Raw genomic sequence first — 25961 nt, forward strand, 5'->3', positions numbered from 1 at the left:
AGATTTTTGCACATTTTCTACCTTTTTACGATATAGAAATACATTTCTTTTGCGTATTCATGCCTCCCCTGCGCCCTATTGACTGGCGGGAAACTCCAGTGCACAATGTTGCGTGGAAGTGGTAAGAGCTGACATTTCTGCCTTGTTTTCATGCTTGTGGGGGGAATATTCAGATGTTTACCTTTAAGTATTATGTTAGATTTAAATTCTTTTGGTAACACTTTCTTTATCAGATTGAGGAAGTTCTCTATAATTCTTAGTTTACTAATAGGCTTTTAAAAGTCATAAGTGGGCACTGAATTTCTCAAATGTAGTTTTTCACCTATTTTCCCTTTATTCTATTAATATGGTGAAATACATTTATTCATTGTTGAGTGTTGAACCAACCCTGAATTCCTAGAATAAATGCCAATTTTCAGGATCTATTGTGATTTTTCTATATTATTGGATTCTGATTGGTAATATTTTAAAAGGATTTTTTTTGCAGTTATGCTCATAAAAGATATTGATGTACAATTTTCTTTTTTGCAATATCTTTGTCAGGTTTTTATACTGATAATATTTCTACTCTCATAACATGAGTTGGAAAAATTCTTCTTTTATTTTGTGAAGTTTGTGTGAATTTTTCTTTATATCTTTGATTGAACTCAACAATGAAATCAGGCAGACCTGGAAATTTCCTTGTTAGAAGGTTTTTGATTACAATACAATTTCTTTACTAGATCTATGGCTATTCAGAATTTCTATTTCCCATTGCCATTTTTAGAATTTGTTTTTTCCCCCCAAAGAATTTATTTTTAAATTTGTCGGCAAAATGTTGTTTCAATGTTTTTGACAAAAGAGTTGTTTGTAATATTCTGTTATTATTAATTATTTACTTAGCTTTATTGAGGTATAATTGAGAAATAAAATTATAAATTTTAAGGCATATAATTTGATGTTTTGATGTATATATACACATTGTGAAATATTTACTGTTGTTAAGATAATATTTCTATCACATTATGTAGTAACTATTTTGTGTGTGTGTTTGTATGGTGAGAACACTTAAACATACACTCAGCAAATTTCACTTATACAGTGCAGTATTGTTAGCTATATTCACCATGTTGTGCATTTGACTTCCAGAACTTACACATTTTGCTTAACTGAGACTTTGTACCCTTTTATTAACATCTCTCCATTTCTTTCACCATCTAGTAGAATCACAATTCTACTTTCTGCTTCTATAAGTTTGACTATTATTTTAATATCTGTATTGGTCTATAGTGTTATTCCTGCTTTGATTTCTGACATGGGATATTTGTGTTTTGTGATTTTTATTAGTCTAGCCAGGTGTTTAGAAATTTTATCAATTTCTCAAAGCAGGTAAGGCTGGCCTACTTACTTTTTTCTAATATGTGTGTACTCTCTACTTCTTTGATTTCTGCTCTTATCTTGATTTTATAGTTTTTTCTCTCTGCTGGGATTTTTGTCCTTTTATTCATTGCATGCATACTACTTTCCTTTATGTCCTTAACCACATTTATAATAGCTCCTTTAAAGTCCCTCTGAGCAAATCTAACACTTCCATCATTTTGGTGTTAATTTCCTTTGACTGTTCTGAGGCCAAGTATCAAGTAATTTTAGAGTATAACATGGATATTTGAATATTACCCTATGGTTTCAAGATTCTGTAATATTCTTTCAAAAAGTGTTGATACTTTTGTTTTAGCAAGCAATTAACTTATTTGGTCTCAAACTGAAAATTTGTCTTTCGTGTGGTAGCTCAAATATCAGTTAAGTTCTTTCACCTATATGTGAGCTGTTTGTAACTTTTTTCATACATTCTGCTTTAGGGTTCAGACAGAAACTTTCATATCATATGCACACAGAATTTGAGACCTGTCATTCTGCTTATCATTTTTCTTGGATTCTAGTCTTAACCGTGCCCTTTGATCCTTCATGCAAGAAAGGCTAGATTTTTATTTGAATAGGTGATGTCCTATGTGGCACTGACGTTGACCTGCACTCGGGCTAAAATTGGTCTAGAGTGAAACTCATCACCCCATCTCTTCTTCCAAGTTTTGTCTTTTCTTTTAATCCTCACCTGAGGATACTTTTTCCATTACTTTACAGAGAGTGGAAGGGAGAGTGAGAGAGAGACATCAATATGAGAGAGACACAATGATTGATTGCCTCCTGCATGCACCCGGGACCCTTCAGTCTGTGGGCTGACGCTCTAACCACCAAGCCAAACCCACTAGGGCTCTTCTCCCCAGTTTTGACTCCCCTTCAGTATCTGCCCATTTTTGTTCACTCTCCAGTTCTTCTGATCATTGTGTATTTAGTTTGTTCAGTTTCTGTTGTTAACATGTGGATAGGTTGAATGCTTAATTTGTGATGCTGGAAGTGGAATTGTCTCATTCAAATAATTATTTCAAATATTGCATTTTTCCATTCTAATTTCCATTAGTTTTTGAAAATTTTATACCTATTTAAAAATTATTCCTTGCCTTAGCTGATTTGGCTCAGTGGTTAGAGCGTCGGCCTGTGGATTGAAGGGTCTGGGTTCGATTCCAGTCAGGGGCACAAACCTTAGTTGCAGGCTCTATCCCCGGCCCCAGTCGGGGCAGGTGCAGGAGGCAACCAATTGATGTGTCTCTCTCACATTGATATTTCTCTTTCTCTCTTTTCCACTTTCTCTGAAAAGAAATGGGAAAAATATCCTTGGGTGAAGATTAAAAAAATTATTCCTCACTTTATTCATTATATCCATCTTTCTCTCTAGATTATTAAACAGATTCATAATAGTTATAGTATGTATCTGCCAATTCCAGTATCCTCATTGCGTGGATCTTTCTATTGGTTGTGTTCTTTGGCTATGGGATATATTTTTTCTGCTTCATATCTAGTAATTTTGATTATGCATTGGGCATTGTGGCTAGTATATTGTAGAAAGTCTGTATTCTATTATGATATTTCTCTAAAGAGTATTGAGCTTTGTTTTAGCAAGCAGTCAGATTACTGCAAGTCATTTGTACCCTGCTGAGTCATGGTACTATGCTTTATAAAGGTGGTTTTATTTTAGTTATACCCTTTGATCTGAAAGTAACCCTCTGGCTTAGAATGTAGTCCTTAATCTTATAGCAAGGACTTTTAAGAGTTGAAATAAAAAGTCCAGTGCTTATCAAACTCATATAACTTGGGAGAAACTTGAGCTCCAAACTCTGTCTGCTTAGGACTGCACAGGACTACTTCTGAAATACCAGCTCAGCTCTTTCAGAATGACAGCTCTTCTCTCAGTTGCCACCGACCTCCTTGCAGTCATGCTTGCACGTGCAGACTTAGGTTCAGCCACATATTCTGAAGTTTGCAGATTCGGATCTCTCCACTCTGTGGCTTGCTCTTCCAGGATTTCTTTCTCAATATCCTGGTATTTTGCAACCCCAATCTCTTAGACTTCCCAGCCCAAGATTGTCACTCTCTGCTTATGCTCTAATTCCCAAGCACCTCATTCACTGGGGAGTAGGTTCAAGAGAATATATGTGCATAAATGTGGTTTTACCTATTATGCTGCCCTTATTTTCAGGGTTTTATTTCTTCCTGCTTTTTCTGCTTTGCGTTCCCTTCCAGTACCTTCAAACAGTTGTTTTAATTGTTAATGTGAGAAGAGGTAAAATGCTACCAGTTTACTCTGATTTTATCATAAGTTAGGAATGTACGCACAATTTTGTATCTTACCTTTTTTACTTAATATTTTCATGTAAGTATTTTTCACTTTATTAAAGCATTCTCCATAAATATCTCTAATAACTTAAGAAAAACCCTGTGTGTGAATAAATATATCATCATTTATTTGGATATTGTGTTATTTCATGGAGTCATACATTTGAATGTTAAATAGAGAGCTGCAGTAAACACTTTTCTGCATAAACATTTGTGAAATTTTCTAGTTGTTTGGGAGAGTTTTTCAAGGGTTAAATTAATGTAGATTGTTAAGCCTTTCTTGAATTTCCCCCACCATTTTAAAATAATCAATTGGTAACTTTATGTATAATATTTATGAATTTCTAGTTTTCTAGGTTGGTGTTATTAGCAGTGGATTCCTTTAACAATTTAATAGAACACAAGTTCTCAGAGGGCATATGTCAAAGTTTTTGTTCCTTTTTTTAAAATTTCAAATTGACTTTGGTTTTCATATGCTTATTAACATATATTGAGTTTCTTAAATATATCAATACACTGAAACAGAATGAAAGCATGAGATTTTTTCTATGAAAAAAATAATTTATTATTTTTGAGTAATGGACTTTCTTGTGGTATTTTTTAAATTTCCTATTTTTAAATTTCAAAATGCAGTCTCTTTGAGTGTGATCACAGACAGATTCACTATTTATAAAAATGACAGCAAAATCTATGTGCCTGGACAAAAGCTTCTTTGTTCCCAAATTTACTTTATTTGCATCTTGCCTGAGGTATGATAACCAAATGATAATAATTCTAATTTCTTAGAAATTTTGTAACTATCTTTTCAAATGATATTTCCTATTCTAATTGAAATCTTTTAACATGTGTTTTCTTTAAGCAAAGAGAAGATAATATCCGTTGCTTAACTATGCTTGGTCATTTTGGTTTTGAATGTTTGCCTCATCAGTTGGTGAATAGATCTATTGAACAAGGATTCTCTTTTAATATTCTCTGTGTGGGTAAGTGCTAAACTTCTCTGAATTATTACTTAATTTTTCCAAATGTTCATTTCAACTTATCTTCAGCAGTGCAACATTGGCGTTAATTCAAGAACGTATCTTCTTAGCCATATTACTTAAACACTTTTTCTTCAAATACTCTTCCAAATCGTATACAACTTTGTGTATATTTTCTTTCTATATTATGCTAATGACTGAAGGTGTCAGGAGTAGCATGTGTATTTTCAAGGACATCACTGTCTTTGAAGTATGTGGGACCCTTTAAACCACCCTAGGGATGTAGAGTGTCACTTCTCAGCCATGTATGCCCCTATATGATGTGTCTATGTTTATTACAGGGGAAACTGGACTTGGAAAATCAACACTGATGGACACACTGTTTAATACTAATTTGAAAGAAAAAATGTCCTCACATTTTCACCCAAATGTTGAACTTAAAATTCAGACATATCAACTACAGGAAAGCAATGTTCAGTTGAAATTAACTGTTGTGAACACAGTGGGATATGGTGATCAAATGAGCAAAGAAGCCAGGTTAGTGTGTTCTTATTTTAATTAAAAGTTTTTCTTATTTCAAGGAATTTGCCTTCTTTCTCCATGGACTACATTGTAATATTCTTCTAAGGCAATTATAACCTTTCCTCCCAGATTTTAATTCTTTCTAATTAAGTAATGTTCTCTTATTATGAAATTGATAATTTTGTATCCAGCTGTCTGATTTTCTTATAATATTTTAAAAATTATAGTAAAAATTTGTTGATGTAGTTTCTATTAGTTTTAGCTTATTTCCTTATTTCTCCTCTGGTATTATGATGAGACTTTATAGTTTCTATATCAGATTTAAACTGTGTAAGAGGAACATCAATAGGTCTAGATTTTTACTCCTTTTTGAAATAGATGCATATTGTTTATTATATGTTATTGTTCCAGTTAGCTAAAGTTAGTTACTTAAGAGTGAATATATTTTTCATATGTTGACTTGTTTTGTGTGACTTATGTTAGTTATATGCAGTGGTGTGCTGAAACTGGCTCCAGCAAGCTTGTGAGAGTATATTGTACTACTCTTTCATCAATTCTGTGTTCAATAACACGATTCAGGTAGCTTGAAATAGGCCAGGTGTGAGAATTCATGCCACAGAAATCAGTAAATGCTACAAATCATTTTTTTCCAGAGAACCACACTTTAAACATTTACCAGAACGCCACTGGATAAAGACAGACCTTTAAACAAATGCTCAAGTCTAAGTTAAACGTGAAAATATTTTTTGTGAAACTTATGAAAATAATAGACAGTGGTAAAAGGGCTGAAACATTGCTTTAAATAATTATTAACATTTAGAAAATGAATATTACCATAGTACTAATAGTAATACTTCTGAAAGTATATATATATATTTTAATAGAGTATTAAGCTTAGGGTCAGTATGCTCAATGTGCCGAATTTTGTTGTATTGTGTAATAAGCTCCACAATAGGTTGTGCCTCCTGTATTAATTTCCTCAGCCTGCCTTAACAAATTACCATAAACTTGGAGGCTTAAAACAACAGAAACTTATTCTATCACAGTTCAGGAGGCTCGAAGTCCAAAATCAAGGTGTTGGGAGGGCCACACCCCATCAGGAGGCTCTAGAGGAGAAAGAATCTACTTTCTTGCTTTTAAAAAAAATTTACTGATTTTTTTTTAGAGAGAGAGAGGAAGGGAGAAGGGAGAAACACTGATGTGAGAGAGCATTATCAACTGGCTGCCTCCTGCATGCCCCACACTGGGGATCGAGAGTCGAACCCGGCAACCTTTCAGCACACGGGATGATGCCTAACCAACTGAACCACACCGGCCAGGGCTGTACAATGATTTTCTAGTTGGGTTCCCTGATGATTAGAGAGGCTGTGTAATTTTTCAAGAATACCACAGAGTTGGTTTGCCTTTCTTGGTGTATCATAACAGTGGATACATTCTGTGGATTTGTCTCATTGCTAGTGCTGTTAACCTGGATTAAGATTAAGAGATTATCTACAGGGTTTTTCAACTGTTATAATATGTTATAATTCTCACTTTTGTAATGAATAAACAACTTGGGAAATGATACTTTGAGGCTATGAAAATATCCTATTTCTCCTAAAATTTTCACCTGTTCTTTTAAGCATCCATTGTATAGCAATTATTGCTGTAGTGTTTGGATGTTGAATCTGTATTTTTCTAATTCCTCCTACATTTATTAATTGGAAGTCTTCTCTAAGGGAGAGTTTTCTTTTCTCATTTATTTATTTTTCAATTATTTACTTATCTAAGTTAAATTTCAGGATATTTATTTTGTGAGTTATAATACAAAACTGTAGATATTCATTTAGTTGCTCAAATTTTTTCAGTCTTGGCTATTGGGGGCTCTTTCAGTGAGCTTTCAGTTAATTCCCAGGCCCTTTTGACATGCCCACCAACCTTTTTTCCAGAAATTTTAACTTCGAGATAGTTTAATGTTTACAGGAGCATTGCCCAAACAGGTAATTTTTGTACACACTTCGCCCAGCTTCCCTTTATCTTTACATGTTTACAATTGTTCCTATGGAAAATAATACAAGAATTAACAAATAATGATACAAGAGTAAACTCTGTGTTTCAGGCTCTCACAATTGTAAACCTACTTTTGCCCCACCCTGTGTATATGTATCACATTTCCTTGGTGGTAACTTCTTTCCCCAACAGTGAGAACTGTGGATTCCCATATCTACAATGTATTCAAATGTTCATTTAACCTTAGTATGCACATTAAGTAGTGTTAGACCTGTTGGCCACCTCCTTGTTAGAAATAAATTTACTAAGAAGAATACAGTGTTTGCATCCAGTTCTTTTTGTTCTTTGCCCTACTGTAGTCGGTTAAAATACTGGCTTGTTTACTTTGGTAAGTTCTTCCTCACCACTGTCATTATGGTTATGAAATTTATGTGAAATAGAGTTATGTCCACTTTTTATAGTTTTATTTCATTTCCATTCCTCCCCATGTTTGGGAAATTCTCAGCTATTATATTTTTAAATAAACTCTCTGCCTCCTTCTCTCTCTTTTCTCCTTCTGAAACTCTAATTTTTCTAACATCTGTATTTTTTATGGAGTTCCTTGGATCAAATTGACTTTCTTCACTCTTTTTCATTATTTTTTGTTGTTGTTCCTTTCTGCGTGGGTTATTTCAGAGTTCCTATTCTATAGCTCACTGATTCTATCCCCCATTTGGTCTCCTCTGATGTAGATGCTCTCTATCACATTTTCCATTTCATTCATTGAATTCTTAAGCTCCAGAAATTCTGTTTGGATCATTTATATGAGTTCTATCTCTTTATTAAATTTCTCATGTTTCACAAGTATTGTTTTCCTGATTTCATGGAGTCATCTTTCTGTGTTTTCTTATATCTCATTGAGTTTCATTAAAACAGTTATTTTGAAATCTTTATCAGATAGATTGCAAAATTCTGAGCCTTTGATTCAATTACTAGAGGATAATTGTTATCTTTTGGTGATATGCTTCCTTGAGCCTTCACGTTCCTTGGATTTTTGCATTGCTGCTTACACATTTGAAGTAGCAGACACATCCTCAAATATTTATTAGTTGCAGTCAGATGCAACATACTGTTCATTGGTCCTGTTGTGTCTGGGGCTTTCTACGACTTTGTATGATATCCCAGCTGCACACTTCTTTCTCACTATTCTGGAAAAAGTCTTAAGATTTTACCTCTCTAGTTCTTACAGCTCACATGTTTGGCTGCTGGAAATTTCTCTCTTTTTTTCTCTCTAGAAATGCTTTATAGAAAGTTGTTTCTCCCCTGTTCACAGACCCTGGTCTGATTTTCCTGAGCACATTTCATCTGCCAGATTTCACTCTTGCAACTGCACTGGACAGTGTGCACGCAGAGCCAGCTGCAGAATGAGGAGATGTGTGAGTTTAACACTTGGCCTTTGGAAGTGCCTACAGGCCCAGTGTGGGGATCAGAAACAGAGTTTTTCCCAGAATTTCATAAGTGAGCTTCCTGCTGAAGTCCTGAGCCTAGTCAGCAGGGACCATGACCCTTTAATATTTACACTTTGATATTTTTATCTGTCTCTTTCCTAATCTCTTCCCTCCCTCCATTATGGAGTTTCTGTCTCAATATTCTGGGTGTCACTGGAGAAAAAATGTATTTCTCTACAGTTGCTGGGCACTTACTCCCTTTGCCCTGTGGAAGAGATTGCTGCCGGCTATTTTAGTCCCAGGCTGTGCTGCCTTGAGGGAAGGTTGACACTGGCAAAGTTCCTCTTACCTTCTCCTGCATCCAAATTTATTCTTTTTTCTATGCTCCGATAGAATCTCCCATCTTGATTGCTGAACTTCTACAAATATCTTTTATCTGTTGGTGTATGCTCAAGTAAACACACTCCAGTTTCTCCCTGACTGCATGAAAGAGGGGTTGGGGCAGGTTTGCTGGCTTCTGCTGGTTCCACAGCTTGTAGGGAGGTGGGTCTGGCTATTACCAGGTGTGCAGTTGGGCAAAACTCCTCCTGGTTCCCTGGCATATGGTGCTGGGTTCCACAAATCCCACAGAGGTACCTTTGTTAGTGCAGAGGTATCTTTGTTAGTGGATAGATCAGATTTTCAGTTGTTAAAAAGCGGGGAAGTATTCATTGCCATGATTATGATGTCACTCTTCTGAAATTTTACATATAGTAAAACTTACTTTTATGGTGTATATTTCTGTGGGTTTTTAAAAAATTGAACTTATTGGTGTGACATTGGTTAATAAAACCATACAAGTTTCAAATGTAGGTTTTGTTGTTTTGGTTTTTTTTTTACACTTTTTTTAAAATGTAGGTTTTTAAGTTGGGTAGAGCTGTATATCCACTGTCTTAGTTATGACATAGAAAAGTTCTATCACATTCAAAATTCTCTGGTGCTTTAGTCCATCTATTCTTGTGCTGCTACGACACTGTATTATTCCAGCCTCATAATAAGACCCGACATATGAAACATATATCTCTTTGGTTTCCTTCAATATACATATATATATACACATATACTTTTATGTATATACACACACACACACATACATATATATATATGTATAAATAAATTTGTTTCTGTTTGGGATTACATTGAATTGAAAGATCATTTTGCCTCTCTATAAACAATGTAAAACATGGGCCTTTATTGGCTTGTGACTGTTACCTTTGCAAGAGTGTTGTGCACATTTTTATTTATATGACAAACTGTTGAGTACACATTAACTATTTATTAAATGGTAAAAATGTAGACTTCAGATGTTATTACTGTGTTACGCTAAATGTTTAAATAATCATTTTTCAGCTACCAACCAATAGTTGGCTACATAGATGCTCAATTTGAGGCCTACTTTCAAGAAGAGCTGAAAATCAAACGTTCCTTTGTTGACTACCATGATTCTCGCATCCACGTGTGCCTTTACTTCATTTCACCTACAGGACATTCTCTGAAGGCCCTTGATCTCTTAACCTTGAAGAACATTGACAGTAAGGTGTGCTTGGTAAATCTATCAACCTATCAAGATTTGATAATTATTTTGACATAGTATGTATCTTGAAGGCATTCTCATACAAGAACTTATTTTGTAATATGTGCATATATCATATTTTTTTCTGTAAATTTTTATAGCATTTGTATTAGTTTCCTAAGAAAACTATTACAAAACAGAAATTAATTTTTTCACAGTTCTCAATGCTGGAAGTTCAAGATCAAGGTGTTGCCAAATTTTGTTTCTTCTGAAACCTTTCCCCTTCCGTGGCAGATGGCTGACTTCTCGCTGTGTTCTCACATGATCTTTCCTTTATGCACACATCTGGTGTTTCTTTGTGTGTCCAAATTTCCCCTTTTTATAAGGACACCAGTAAAATAGGATTAGGGTCCATTCTAATGGCCTTACTTTAACTTAATCACCCTTTTAAAGATTATATTTCCAAACACAGTCCATTCGGAGATATTAGGGGTTAGGGCTTCAGCATATGCATGTGGGGAGGAGAGACATAGTCCAAGACAACATGTAATAAATTTAAATCTTACCTGGCTTTCTAGAGAAATTTAATTAGAAAATGCATTAAGATAACGAGGTGCTGGTAAAAAAATTAAAACAATATATATAAATTTAGCTTTTCTTGTGATTAAATGGTAATTCAGTCTGTGGTTATTTGCCCATATTTTTGAAATTGAAATTACTCTATAGTATTATAAAATAACCCAATTAACACTTATCTGGTACCACTGATGTTTTGAAACATGAAGTTTTCATGATTCTGGCTATTGGTCCTATCAGGCAGGATGCAGAGTGCAACATATGTGTTTTTCCAACAGAGTGTCAAATTACATACAAAAGAAACGTATGTCATGATATTCTTTTCTGCACTGAGCCCTGATTAAACATACTGTTTTCAACTTTATTCAGTTGTAGAGAGGAACAGTTCTAAAACTGGGGAGGGGGTATCAAAGAAGGCCTGACTTTTACTATGTATTGTTCAAACTAGAAAGAAATTTTGTACTTAATCTCATATATCACCAAGTCGTTTAAAGAAGCTATAATTTTAGTTAAAATTAAGAGTTGCCTTAGTTTCTCAATTTGTAGCATATTCAATAAGCAGGGACACACAGTTTGTTTTTAATCTTAAGGGCATCTGTAATTATCAAGCTATTTCCAGATACAGGAAATGGCTCATTTTTGCAAGGACCATTACATAAAGGGGTGGGCAAGAGTGCGGGTATGGCTATTGTCTTCTCTCCCAGGTTGATCAGCTTTCCTTGCAATAAGTGACTTTTATTCCTCAAATCTGGACACCTGAGGAATTATTAACATATAAATTTTTCATTTTTTATGTGCCAATGATTTACTGTCACTGGAGAGTATCTTTTCCCAGCTTTGTCACCAATACAACCCAATGCATTTATGTTGGACTTAAATCTACCTTAGCAGCTGTCTGCTTTTTACTGTGGATGCTAATGTTTAAATATACCAAAATTAGACATTTTGAACATCTCTGTTACAACATTGAAGCCTTAGATTGGAACAAGGTGTTTGTGGTTTTTTTTTAAAATGTACTTTGAAGAATCTAAAATAAGAGCAATATATTTAAAACTGACTTTTACACATTCCTACTTATATCACAAAACTTGACAGTGTATAGTTTTGCTTTAATGAGGTATCTTATTGTAACAGTAATAAAACATTTTAGAATTCAGCATATTGTTATTTTCTACAAAGTTTAATTATTAAGCTATAAATACAAGGAGACGGGAATAATTATATTTTAGAACTAGGAAGAAAATGTTATGAATAAATTTCAACCTCAAATATACTGTATAGAAATAATTCCTTTTTACAAATGACAAATAAACATACTTGTTAGCGAGATGCTGTAGACATACCTACACACACATTCAGCCTCTAGTGTCTGGTAACAAAAAAAAAGTCTGTTATTTTTAGGTGGTCTTTGGAAAACACAAGCAAATCTCTCTGCAAAGATATCTAGGTAGAGCAAGGATCTATTCCAATGCAACTCTGATTTAGATGAAGTTATGAAGACAGTGATGTGAATGAGTGACAGGTAGAGGACAAGTTGTTCTATGATTTTTTAAAAATATCTTTATTGATTTCATCGAGAGGAAGGGAGAGGGTGAGAGAGAGAGAGAAACATCAGTGATGAGAGTGAGTCACTGATCAGCCGCCTCCTGCACGCCCCCTGCTGGGGATCGAGCCTGCAACCCGGGCATGTGCCCTGACCGGGAATCGAACCGCAACCTCCTGGATCCTAGGCCGACGCTCAACCGCTGAGCCACGCCCTGTGGGGCTGTTTTATGATTTTGATGAAAGGTTTCTTCTGCTTTTTAGCACTCAGTTAAATAAGAAATCAAATTGCTAACAAATTAAGTAGATTACATCATCTTACCACTTACATTTTACTAACTCCTGATGTGTTAGAAATAGAAGAGAGTTTGAGAAAACAACAAAAATTGACTTCTAAACCTGAATTCTCATAAAAATGTATCTTCCAAAGTACTGAGTATTTTGGAAGGCAACATTGTGAGGAAGGCATTATAGTCAGTGATTATCTAGTAACAGATATTTGCTGTCGGATATTGTGAGGTTTTGACTGTAAACGTTCCAGGATTAACAACAAATCCTCAATGGTGAGACTTTGTTTCCTTCTTTCTTAATAGGTGAATGTTATACCACTGATTGCCAAAGCAGATACAATTTGTAAAAGTGATTTACAGGCATTTAAGTATAAGATAATGAACGAATTGATTAGTAATGGCATCCAGATATATCAGTTCCCAACAGATGAAAAAACTACTGCTCAAGCGAACTCCTCAATGAATGTAAGCTTCTATTAAATATTAATTCTGTTTTACATGTGGAAATCAAATATTATCTACAAGTCACAATATTAGTAATATACTGTCACTTGTATCTGACCAAGAGACTATAAATAAGGTATTTCCCCCAAATCCAGCCTGAGAAATGTTTTATTTATTTTTTTAAAAGATTTTTTTGTTGATTTTTAGAGAGAGAGAAAGGGAGAGGGAGAGAGAGAAAAACATTAATGTGAAAGTGAAACAATGATTGGCTGCCTCCTGCACACCCTCCACCAGGGTTCGAGCCCTGGTGCCCTGACAGGAAATTCAACCGGAACTGGCAACCTTTCGGTGCACAGTGCACAGGACAGCGCTCAACCAACCGAGCCACACTGGCCAGGGCAATGTTTTATTTTTTTGATTTTGAAAAGTGTTCACTGAGAATCAACTCTGTTTTTTTAACAGCTTTATGGAGATATAGTTTACATACCTACGATTCACTCATTAAAGTATATAATTCAATAATTTTTAGTCTGTTTACAGATTTGTACAGCCATCACCACAATCAATGCTGGACACATCTTTATCACCTCAAAAATAAACCTCATACAGTCAGCCCTTCTCTCCTACCACCGCCTGTGAGCTCTCCTCTCCACCAGCCCTAGGTGACCACACATCAGATTCTTTCCCTGTAGGTTTCTCTGATCTGGACATATAATATGGATGGAATTGTACGATTTTGGTCTTTTCATATGCTTATTGGCTATTAGTATATCTTCCCAAGAGATATGTTTACTCAGATCCTTCTCCCATTTAAAAAAAATTAAAAAAAAAAGGTCTTTATTAATTTCAGAGAGAGGAAAGGAGAGAGAGAGAGAAACATCAATGATGAGAGTCATTGATCGACTGCCTCCTGCATGCCCCCTGCTGGGGATCGAGCCCACAACCCGGGCATGTGCCCTGACCGGGAATCTAACCCCAATCTCCTGGATCCTAGGTTGATGTGCAACTGCTGAGCCACGCCTGGCCGGGCTCTCCCGTTTTTTAAATTGTGCTTCCCCCCACCCCCTTTTTATTGTTATCTTTTTGGATTCTTCTTCTTTTTTAACTGTTCCAATTGGATGTTTTCTACCCTGTCTTCTAAGTTGCTGATTTCATCTTACCTACTGTCGATTCCCTCTAATGTATTCTTCGTTTTAGTTATTGTATTCTCCTTTCTGACTGGTTCTTTTTAATGTTTCTATCTTCTTTTTTTATGCTTCCTATCTCTTTGTTGAGGTTCTCACTGAGTTTCTTCAGCATCCTTATAACTAATGTTTTGAACTCTGTATCTGGTAGATTGCTTGCCTACATTTTGTTTAGTTTCATTTTTCTGGAGTTCTGTTCTGTGCTTTCGTTTAGAACATGTTTCTTATCTCCTCATTTTGGCTGCCTCCCTGTGCTTGTTTCTATGCATTAGGTAAGAGTTACTATGTCTTTCAGCCTTGATAGAGTGACCTTATGTAGTAGGTGTCCTATGGAGCCGAATGGCGCAGTCTCCATGGTCACCTGAGTGGGGTGCTCCAAGAGTGTCTGTTGGGGTTGTGTATGCCTTGCTGTTGAGGTTGAGCCTTGATTGCTTTTGACACCTCAAGGGGAAGGATTGAACCTCAGGCTGATTGGCCGTAAGGACAGACCATGACTATAGTGGAGGAGCTGACCCCACTGAGCAGGATTCAGTTTAGTGGGGCTCTGTTTTCTGCTGAGTCTGCCCTTTAGATGTGTCATTTGTGGAGATCGTTGGGTGGTGCTCTGGTGTGGTGGTCTGAAGCTGGCCACCTGGTGTGTTGGTTTTGGGGCCTTTTGGCAGGACACTGCCTGTGCCCTGTCCAAGGCCACTTAGTATGAGCTACAAAGTGATCTGCAAATGGTTATTACTTGTCCTGGGCTTAGAGGAACCTGGGAGAGGCTAAGCTGCAAACTGAGGCCAGCTGCCATTAGTTCCAGGCTTGGGGGCTTCTTAGTAAGAGGCATGGGGCACACTGAGGCCAAATGTTGCTTGTTTTGGGCTTGCAAACATTTGAGAGATTTTAGGAAGTTTGCAGCATGAGCCAAGATAGGCTATTTGTATGAAAAAGTCACTGTAAATGGCTTGGGTGGGTGGGCAAGTTGGGCGGGATGAGGTCTCAGGAACTCACCAAGGCCAGGGAACAGGGTGAGCCAGGCTGATGGAGACTCAGATATGGCGCCTTCAGGCTGCGGGTGAGCAGAAGGCTCAGCAGAGGAACGATGGCTTCTGCCAGCACTTCTGTCTGGGAGAAAGCTACCCCTTCAGCCCTCACCCTAACGCCACACAATTCAGTTCTGCCCTGTGTGTATGTCCCTGGCGCCTTTCAAGCTGCGGCCCCAGTGAGTCCGCGCCCGCCCTTTCCGAGGCAGGCCTGGGACGCCAGCAGCCCTCCGTCTCACTCAGCCACGGTCCCTGCTGGTTTTCACAGCCAGAAGCTGTGGGGACTTCTCCTCCCGGCACTGGAACTCTAGACTGGGGACCCCTGTGTGCGGCTGGGACCCCTTGCTCCTAGGGCAGAACCTCTGCCGCTGAGATATCCTCCCAGTTCTCAACTGCCACGCGGAGGGGTGGGCAGCTCGCTCTGCGCCTTCACCCCCGCCCGTCTCACGTGGGTTCCTATTGATATCCTCAGTTATAGGCCGTCCGCCCAGCTAGTCTTCAGATGGGTCTATCATTTAGTTGTAATTTTGAAGTGGAAACATGATTACAGTTGTCTTTCCTTTGTAGGAACACTTACCTTTCGCTGTGGTGGGGTGTCTGGATGAGGTGAAAGTTGGCAAAAGGATGGTGAGAGGCCGGCAGTACCCTTGGGGAGTTTTACAAGGTAAATGTGGTAGTGAGCAGGCTTGCTCTGGACTGGATATGTGTATACAACATATGGTGTATATATAATATATATATATATTATATATATATAATGATATATATATAATGATATATACTATCAATATCCTATATATAGTATATGAATATTATCATGGTTTCAAAATATCATTTTAACTTGAGCCAATCTTGGTAACTGTTGCTAAACAGTAAAGTAACAGTTACTAATCAGGAGCACAGATTCTGTTTCATTTAGGCTAACGCTTACTTTGATTACAGCATATTCTCATAGGAATTTGCTGGATGGTGCTTTAGGTAGAAATCCACAGAGGCTGGACAGAACCTCCCCCTTTACACGTTTTCCACCTGCGTATTATCTCCTTACGCAGGAACCATCACATTCAGAATGTTGGAAAGGGCTTTGCACAAAAGAACTTTGAACATATTGAAGCCTAAATAATAGTGCCTAAAACATGTTATATAAATTAGTTACTGCCTAAGTTATAAAACATTTTAAAGTGGTCACTAGATAAAAGGATTGTAATTAAAAAAATAAGTAAATAAATATAATTTACCTTTGGATTATACCTAGACATCCATATTTGCTGTCTAGCATCATGATGAGTTGGAGTGTTGTAATAGCCAGTCATTTGTTGTCTAGTTTATATGCTTGTAGTACTGATTATTAGGGATTGGATTATCTCTACTTGTACTAGTTTCCAAATGTTTTTAAAATTGATGTATTAGAAAAATTTAAATTTATAAAACATAGTTAAAAAGAACATATTTTAATGAATATTAAATTTGGTTACAATATCAAACACAAGACACAATATGTTGTGCTCAGTCTTCTGGATGTAACAAACACAGGAGAGAGCCATGTGAATTTATTGATTTATTTTAAATATTGACTAATTTGATCTCATAAATATCTTGTATAAATAAAATATGATAGCTTAAGCATGTACAATTATAAAGATCTTTATGTTAGCAGGATTTAACTTAATGAAATTATTTACTTTTTGAAATTATACTAATTCTTTGTTAGCATTCTGTAAAAACCTTGAGGGTAGTTTGTATATTAACATAATTATTGAAGAAAACATATGCCATATATTAATATGATATAATGTTATTTTACCGTTTCATATTTATTTTTTGCTTAATAAATTTAAAATAAATTTCCTGGTCTATTAATAAACCCTGTCTATAACTGGTATGTACTACATAAACATGGTTACATGGTTTAAACAATTTTAGCTACTCATCAGAATGATCTCTTAGCTGCTATTTTAAACATTTTCCATGCATACATTTATTCAATAAAACTCACTGAGTGCCAGAGGTTGATCATGTGTTGTGGCTTTATTATTTCTCTGTCCAGTGGAAAATGAAAATCACTGTGACTTTGTTAAGCTCCGGGATATGCTTCTTTGTACAAATACGGAAAACCTGAAAGAACAAACCCACACTCTGCACTATGAACGGTACAGGCGCTTCAAACTGCAGAAAATTGGCTTCACTGATGTGGGCCCAGACAACCAGCCAATTAGGTGAGTAGCGATCTTGCCAGGGCTCTGTTTTCCATATGCTCTTCCATTCAGCATTGCACCTGCCTAAGTTTTACATCTCATGATACAGAAGTTTCCAGTTCTATACATGGGAGAATATTGGTAAATGTTCTCACATGGGACTTAATTTATAATATACATTTTTACGTGTTGGTTTATATTAGCATTTTTATATAAAACGAATAAAAATTCCTTTTTAGTTTTCAAGAGATCTATGAAGCCAAAAGACAGGAGTTCTACAGCCAATGCCAGAGGGAAGAAGAAGACTTGAAATATAAGTTTATGCAGCGAGTGAAGGAGAAGGAAATAGCGTTTAAAGAAGCTGAAAAGGAAGCAAGTACTTCTAGTTTGATATGATTTGTGTTCATTTTTAGGTGTCCTGTTAATTTGGGGTGTTTAATCTCAAGAATTTAGTTGATATTTTTGAAGACAACTTGCTATCTTTCAAAAAGTAGCCATTTACCACGTAGATTTCAAAATTTACACCTTTAAAAAGAATTACAGCCTGTAATTTTTTTCTGGAGCGTTTGGAGAATTTTCTCTTTAATAAGCCCTAAGATAAATTTGTAAAACCCATTTATTTTATTTATGAGATGAATTTTCATGCATAAAGTTTAATTTATAACAAATCCAAACTATTGACTTCTGTGAAGTCATGTACTTTCTAACACTACTACTGCCTTGGAAAACTTCCTATACTTTTATATGTAAGCGGGTGATTGTTGACTAAAGCGAGTCTTGATTAACTAAGGAACTTTTAGTTGGTGAGTTAACCGGGTTGCTTTTTTGTTTCATTCCATTCTGTTTCCAAGGAAGTGGAAAAAGAGGTTACTAATATAATTTTGATTATTTGCCACTTATAGTTTTTGGCAAAGGAATATATTAGGAATCATAAATATTTTTCTCTTACGTGAGTGTGGTTTCAACTTAAGAATATTTAGTTTCAGTAGGTAAATTGGAGTGTGAACTTCCTTTTACATAGAAACAAGGTAGTAACTAGGTGCTACACACCAGATGTCTCAGTTAGGGACAACCGAGCTATCACAGAATTTCCATTAGGTTAGATAAAAAGGGACCCATATTTTTGCATGTACGTGCTCTGCTGTTCCAGTGCCCCTTGTTGAAGAGACTGTCTTTCCTCCAGTGGTTGCCTTTGCTTCTTTGTCGAAGATCAACTGACTATGTATATGTGCATTTATTTCTAGGCTATTTTGTTGCATTGATCTATTTTTCTGTTCTTTTACCAACATCTCATTGTCTTGATTACTGTAGCTTTAGTCAGATACTGTAGCCAGTCTTGAAGGGAGTAGCATCAGCACTGCAATTCGGTTCACCTTTAGTACTGTGTTGGCTACTCTGGGCCTTCTCTTTTGCCATATAAACTTTAGAATCAGTGTCCACAAAATAACTTGCTGGATTTAGAGTGGGATTGCATTGAAGCTCTAGATTATGTGGGGAAGAATTAACATCTTGACAATCTGTAGTTTTTGTATCCATGAACATGGGATATCTCTCCATTTATCGAGTTCTTATCTGATTTAAAATTTATTTATTATTTATTTATTTATTTATTTTTAGAGAGAGAAAGATCAATTAATTTTTCCATTTATTTATGAATTCACTGGTTGCTTCTTGTATGTGCCCTGACTGGAGATTGAACCCTCAACCTTGGTGTATCGAGAGAGACTCTAACCAATGGAGCTACCTGGCCAAGGCTCTTAAATGATTTTTAAAATCAGAGTTTTGTAGTTTTTGTCATATGGCTTTTGTATATATTTTGTTAGATTTATTCCAAAATATTTCATTTTGGGGGATGTTAATGTGATTGGTATTGTGTTTTAATTTCAAGTTCTTCCCATTCATTGCTGATATATAGAAAAGCAATTAACCTTTTTAAAAATTTTGGAGTGTAATTTTTAATCATTTTTTATTTCAATTACAGTCGACATACATTTTATATTAGTTTCAGGTATATACTCCAGTGATTAGACATTGTAACTTAAATGATCATCCCAATAAATCTCTTACCCATCTGACACCATACATAGTTATTAGGCTATTATTGCCTATATTCTCTGTGCTGGACTTTTACATCCCTGTGACTACTCTGTGACAACCAATTTGTACTTCTTAAGCCCTTCACCTTTTTCGCCCATCCCCCCAAACCCCTTCCCATCTGGCAACCATCAAAACATTCTCTGTATCTATGATTCTGTTTCTGTTCTGCTTGTTCAGTTATTTATTTATTTATTACGATTCAATTGTTGATAGATATGTATTTATTGCCATTTTATTGTTCATATTTTTTATCTTCATCTTAAAGAAGACCCTTTAACATTTCATATAATACTGTTTGGTGGTGATGATCTCCATTAGCTTTTTCTTGTCTAGAAAGCTCTTTATCTGTTCTTCAATTTTTTAAAAAAAGTTATCTTTATTGTTGAAAGTATTACAGATGTCCCCCTTCTCCCCCATTGATCCCCTCCACCCCGCATCTACCCCACCCCCATGTCCTTCAATTTTAAATGATAATTTGGCTGGGTAGAGTAATCTTGGTTGTGGATCCTTGCTTAGAAAAGCAATTAACCTTTGGATATTAACCTTGTATCCTGCAAACTTGCTATAGTCTCCTTTGTTCCAGGAGGTTCTTTTTGTCTGTTCTTTTGCATTTTCTCCATTGATGATCATGTTACCTGTGAACAAGGCGGCTTTATGTCCTCTGCTCCAATATGTAATGTTTTATTTCCTTCTGTTGTCTTATTGCATTAGCAAGGACTTCCAGTAAATGTTGAAAGGTAGTGGAGAGAGGGGACATCCTTGCCTTGTACCTGTTTTGGGGGAAAACTTCAGGCTTTTCATCAGAGTAGTTAATATTCGAAATGCTTATGTATTAGTGTGAAGTTTAGCTTTCTCTGATTTCTACTCTCACCTTCCCATCTTTAAGAGAAGCATTTCACAGTGTGTTGTTGTTTTTTGCCATCACTAACAGACACCACCCTCTCACATCCCCAGCCTTTGCAGTCATTCTTGCCATTGTATCTAGATGCTCATTTGCTTCTCAGGGCTGAAGATGTAATTCCAAGAGACACCTGACTCCAAGAAAGGAAAAAAAGAATCTTTATTCAGAACCATGATCTCAACCTCTGCTGCACAATAAAATCACCTGGGGAATTTTCTTAAGCACTGATGCCCGGGTTTCAGCTTCAGAGAGCCTGATGTAATTGTTCTGTGTGCAGCCTGGACACTGAGAGGTTTGCAAGCTCACTGAGTAATTCTAATGGACCCCAGGGTTGAAAACCACTGGTCTTCATACTGTGTTCATGTTCTTCACAGCCACATACACCAGATGATTAAGATTGTGGCAGCAGAATCTCCTGGCCTGTTTGTTTTTCAAAAAGTTATACTGCAAATAAATGTAGAGTTTTATTTAGAGTTTGTAGTGTCCTTTAGAGTTTTATGCCATACAAGCCATACCTCCTCTGATGCATACAAGCAATCCTTACGTTGTTGAGTGAAGTCGTGTTCAAGACCTAGGCCCAACTCTAACGGACTCCAAGGTGATATCATCTCTTTCATATGGCCAATTCGATTTATTTTAAATCCTACAGATTAAATAAAACCCCACAAGTAAATAGAAAGTAACTGAATGAGGTCCTTGAAGATTTTTGTTTCTATAATTATGCTAATTTCACTTAACAAGAAAAGGTCTTTAGCATTTACAGTCTCAACAATTGTTTCATAGTGTGTGCTATATTTCAATGTATGCATTTTTAATGAGCATGAATTTATCAAATTTTATTTGAAGAGATTTGTAGGGAAGTGTAGAGAGAAAATAGACATCATTTGGAAAACAAAGTATTTTAAAAATGGAGTGTTGTTTATAGTTGTAGGTTTTATTAAATTTGGTTCAATGGGACATTTAAAATTTAATTGAGAAAAAAATTTATATCTGAATGTTTGTTTTAAACATAAAGTTTTGAGATTGTTATTAAGATCAAGCTCCACTTTGATGATTAATGTATGTTTGATAACCAGGAAAAAAGACAAGAATGTTCCTGGGGATATCCACATGCTGTGCTTTGAGTTACAACTGCACCTTTGTTTCACAGCTACAGGACAAGTTTGAGCATCTTAAAAGAGTCCAGCAAGAGGAGACAAGAAAACTTGAGGAGGAGAGAAGACAACTGGAAGAAGAAATAATGAATTTTTATAAAATGAAGGCTGGCTCTGAAATATTGCAGACTCAGGCTTGCACCAATGTCAAAAAGGAAAAAGATCGTAAGAAATAGTCCTCTCTTTCCCTTCTCTGCTGTAGCGCCCTGTCTCTCTCGATCCTATCTTCCTGGGAGGTTGTCTTCATAGCTCTTAACTCTGATTAAAGTTCTACTAATTTAAAAAATTTGTCCCCTTATTGTATATTTTCTCCAACTCTCAAGAGCAGGCACCTTGACCCTCTCGTTAGCTGCCATGTCCTCAGCATTTAAACCAAAGATTAGCTGGCTCTCAATAAGTGTTTGCTAAAATGAAAATAAAATCAAAGAAATATATGGCGCAGTGTAAAAAGTGTTTATTAGCTGTAAAAGTTCTTTTAGCATGGCCCTGCCTGTGGCTCCGGTATACAAGTATGGTTGCTTTTGAAAGAAATCTAAGTAGATGATTTGTTGGGGAGCCATAGGCATAAAATATTGTTATAAAAAGCTATGTTAGGCATCATTCTCCTTATCAAAATCTACTGATAGTGATTTCTTGATAGTTACTATAATAAAAAAAGATTAAGTGTTTTATTAGAACTCCTATACTTTGATGTCAGTCCTTATAAAACTAATATTCGGAGGTTAGAGAGAGCCAGAGAACAATGAGAAACCGTGAGTCACATTTTGACGACAATATTACACCTTCCGGATTTTTGGATATGTGTTAAGAGTTATCAAAGTATTAGAAAATAAGGCTATTATTTTGTAATTTCAAAAATTTCCTTCCAGCATGACAGTCATACCAGTTCTATAACACATAGTGTAGTGTTATGAACACTTGTAATTACAGTAATGTTTCTAAAACACACTTGCAAGCTGCAGTGAACACAGTGTTATTTCAGTGAGTGGACGTGATACACATTCTTTAACCCATGTGTCAATGAGTTTAAGAGCACGTGTAGTTAGGTTTTGCAATTAAAGTCCCAAGCTCTGCTGTGCACAGTGTATTTCAGTGACTGGAAGGGACAGCTATTCTGTAACACATCTCGGGGAGGGTTTAAGGACATTTGAAACAAGCATGTTTCAAACAAAGCTGCATGCAAGCTGCAGTAGTGTAATGCTATTTCAGGCAGGGGAGGTGATGCTCATTCTGTAATGCGTGCTGTGAAGTATTTAAGAACCCTTCTAATATAGTAAAGTTTTGGAAAACATTTGTAATGAAGATAGCTCTATAAGCGCCACTTGCAAATTATGCTCAGGCGAGTTAAATTACTGAATAAAAGTAATTGCTATTTTGTAATGCATGTAATGATGTGTTTAAGAATGCTTGTAATAAAGCTGTTTCTAACAACTAGGATAGTTTTAAATCAGTAAGTGGAAACGGGCCCTACTGTGTACTGCGTGGACTGCTTAAGGATATTTGCGGTAAAGAATGTTTGTGAGGATGCTACTTGCGAGTGGCATTGAGAACTGTGCTATGTCAGTGACTTGAGGTGACACCCATTCTGTAAGAAGTGTGGCGATGTAAGTCAGTTCACATTTTATCAATATATTTCTTAAGAATGTTATTGGGAAGTTTATTTCAGACCAGGGTTATATAGGTGAGTAGAAGTAATCCTGGTCTCTAATGCACGTAGGAAGTGTTTGATAACATTTGTAATAAAGATGTTTCTAAAAATGCTACTTGCAGGCTGCATTCATACCGGGGTTCTATCAATAAAAGGAACTGACCCTCATCTGTAATGCATGTAGTGACTTGTTTAAGAGCACTTGTACTAGAGATGTTCTCAGTGTGATCCTCGCATGCCGCATTCAGACCAGTGTCACATTAACCACTGTAAGGAATCCCCATTCTGTGCTGCAAGTAGGGTAGTGTTTCAGAGCGGTTGTAACAAAGCTATTTCTATAAGCACAACTTGTAGGCTCTGCTGTTCCCAGGTTTTATCAGTGAAGGGAAGTAATCCTCATACCATACATGTAATGAAGTGTTTATGAACATGTGTAATGATGTTTATAGAGAATGCTAATGGCAAACTGCATTGAGACCAGTGTTGTACCAGTCAATGTAAGCGATCGCATTCTGTATGCAAATATTGAAGTGTTTAAGTGCACTTTTAATAAAATGTTTCTAAAAATGCCACTTGCCAGCTACAATTAGATCACTGTTGTATCCATGAAAGGGAGTGATACCCCTTCTGTAATGCATGCAGTGAATTCTTAATGAATTCCTAAGAACACTATTTGCAAGCTGCAATAAGAGGGGTTTTAATCAGTAATGGAAGTACACTTTGTAATGAATGTGGTGGCGATAAGGAACACTTCTAGCCCTGGCCAGTATGGCTCAGTTGGTTGGGTGTGTCCACACGTGGAAAGGTTGCCAGTTCTATTTCCATCAGGACACATGCCCACGTTTTGGGCTCAATTCCCAGTAGGGGGCGAGCAGGAGGCAGCTGATCTATGTTCTGCTCTCATATGAATGTCTCTCTCTCTGTCTCCCAAAAAATGGGGGAGGGGGAATACTTCTAATGAAGATGTTTCTAAGAAAGCCCATTGTAAGCTACATTCAAACCCGTTCACCAGTGAAAGTGATCCCCATTGTGCAGTGAGGGTAGTGATGTTATTACAAACAATTCTAATAGAGATATTTGTAAAATGCTGCTTTCAAGCTTCATTCAAACCAGTGTTATATATGTGGGTGAATAAAAATGTAACGCAGGTAGTAAAACGCTTAAGAGCTGTCTCACTAAGGATGTTTCTAATAACACAGCTTGCAAGCTACATGTGGCTGCTGTCATTTCAGTAAATGAAAGTGATACACCTTCTGAAATTCATGAAGTGTTTAAGAACACTCGTAAAGATGGTTCTAAGAACGCTACAGGCAAGCAGTCTGAGAACAGTGTTATAGTCAAGAATGAAGTGACACTCGTTCTGTAATGAATATAGTGAAGTAACTGCGATCTCCTCAAGTACATAAGAACCCTAGAAATATAAATTTTTAATTTTATATGTTAAAAATTCAGACCAGTTATATCAGTGGATGTTATGTCCAGAACGCTTCAGTAAAGATGTTTCTGAGAATGCTACTTGCAAGTGTATGCATAAGTGTTATATCAGTGAATGCAAGTAGTCCTGATTCTTTAATGCATGTTGAAGTATATAACAACACTTATAATTAGAACATTTCTTTTTTTGTTGTTAATCCTTACTCGAGGATATTTTTTCCATTGATTTTCAGAGAGTGAAAAGGAGGGGGGAGCGGGGAAGAAACATTGATGTGAGACACATCGATTGGTTGCCTCCCACACGTGTTCCAACAGGGGCCGGGGATCGAACTTGCAACCCAGGTACGTGGCCTTGACCAGGAATTGAACCTGCAGCTCTTCGGTGCAAGAGCCAACATTCTAACCACCGAACCAGGGCTAATTAGAACATTTCTAAGAATGCCACTTGCAGGCTGTGTTGGGTCAAGTACTATATTACTAAATAGAGTAATTCACTCTGCAATGCATCACCAAAGTGTTTAAGAACACTTGTAATACATTATTAAGAATATTACTTGCAGGCTGTGTCTAGACCAGTGTGATGTCAGTGGATGGAATTGACCCCTGTGCTGTGACACATGTAGTGTTTCAGAACGCTTGCAAGTAAAGATGTTTCTAAGAATGCACCTCTCAAGCTTAAGATCCATTGTAATAGATATATTTCTAGAATGTTGCTTGGAAGCTGCATTCAGAACAGTGTTAAATCACTAAATGGAGGAGGTCCCCATTCTGAAATGCATGAAGTGTTGAAGATACCCATACTGCCCTAGTCAGTTTGGCTCAGTGGTTAGAGCATCGGCCCTTGGACTGAAGGGTCTGGGTTCAGTTCCAGTCCAGGGCACGTGCCTGGGTTGTGGGTTCTTCCCGGGCCCTGGTCAGGGTGCGTGCGGGAGGCAGTCAATCAGTGTGTCTCTCTCACACTGATGCTTCTCTCTCCTTTCCACTCTCTCTGAAAAGCAATGGAAAAAATACCCTCAGGTGAGGATTAGAAAAGATTACCCACACTAAGGATGTCCCCAAGAACATTACTTGTAAGCTACCTTCAGACCTGAATGTATCAGAAAATGAAAGTGATCCCCATTCTTTAACACACATGTGAAGCTTTAAAAGCACTTATAATAAAGGTATTTCTAAGAACGTAACTTGCAAGCTGCGTCCAGGCAGTGCTGTCTCACTAAATGGAAGTGTCTCTACACCTTAATGCATGTAGTGAAGTAAGTTAGGACACTTTTTAAAAAGATGTCTCTAAGAACTCGTCAG

The 25961-nt window shown here is 36.5% G+C and overlaps 1 protein-coding gene across 1 annotated transcript in view; it reads left to right on the plus strand.

The window, feature by feature from the left end:
- The window catches only part of SEPTIN14 (septin 14), a 39910-nt gene extending 16142 nt beyond the window's left edge, over positions 1-23768 (plus strand). The window contains exons 4-11 of the mRNA XM_016196279.2: positions 4568-4688; positions 5027-5222; positions 10013-10199; positions 12887-13048; positions 15801-15897; positions 17281-17449; positions 17668-17800; positions 21577-23768. Of these exons, the coding sequence (XP_016051765.2) occupies positions 4568-4688; positions 5027-5222; positions 10013-10199; positions 12887-13048; positions 15801-15897; positions 17281-17449; positions 17668-17800; positions 21577-21756 (1245 nt within the window). The 3' untranslated portion in view covers positions 21757-23768. The remainder of the gene's footprint in view (positions 1-4567; positions 4689-5026; positions 5223-10012; positions 10200-12886; positions 13049-15800; positions 15898-17280; positions 17450-17667; positions 17801-21576) is intronic.
- The last annotated feature ends 2193 nt before the right edge of the window (positions 23769-25961 follow it).

This window comes from Miniopterus natalensis, chromosome 3 (assembly GCF_054644295.1).
Source record: "Miniopterus natalensis isolate mMinNat1 chromosome 3, mMinNat1.hap1, whole genome shotgun sequence".
NCBI lineage: Eukaryota > Metazoa > Chordata > Mammalia > Chiroptera > Miniopteridae > Miniopterus > Miniopterus natalensis.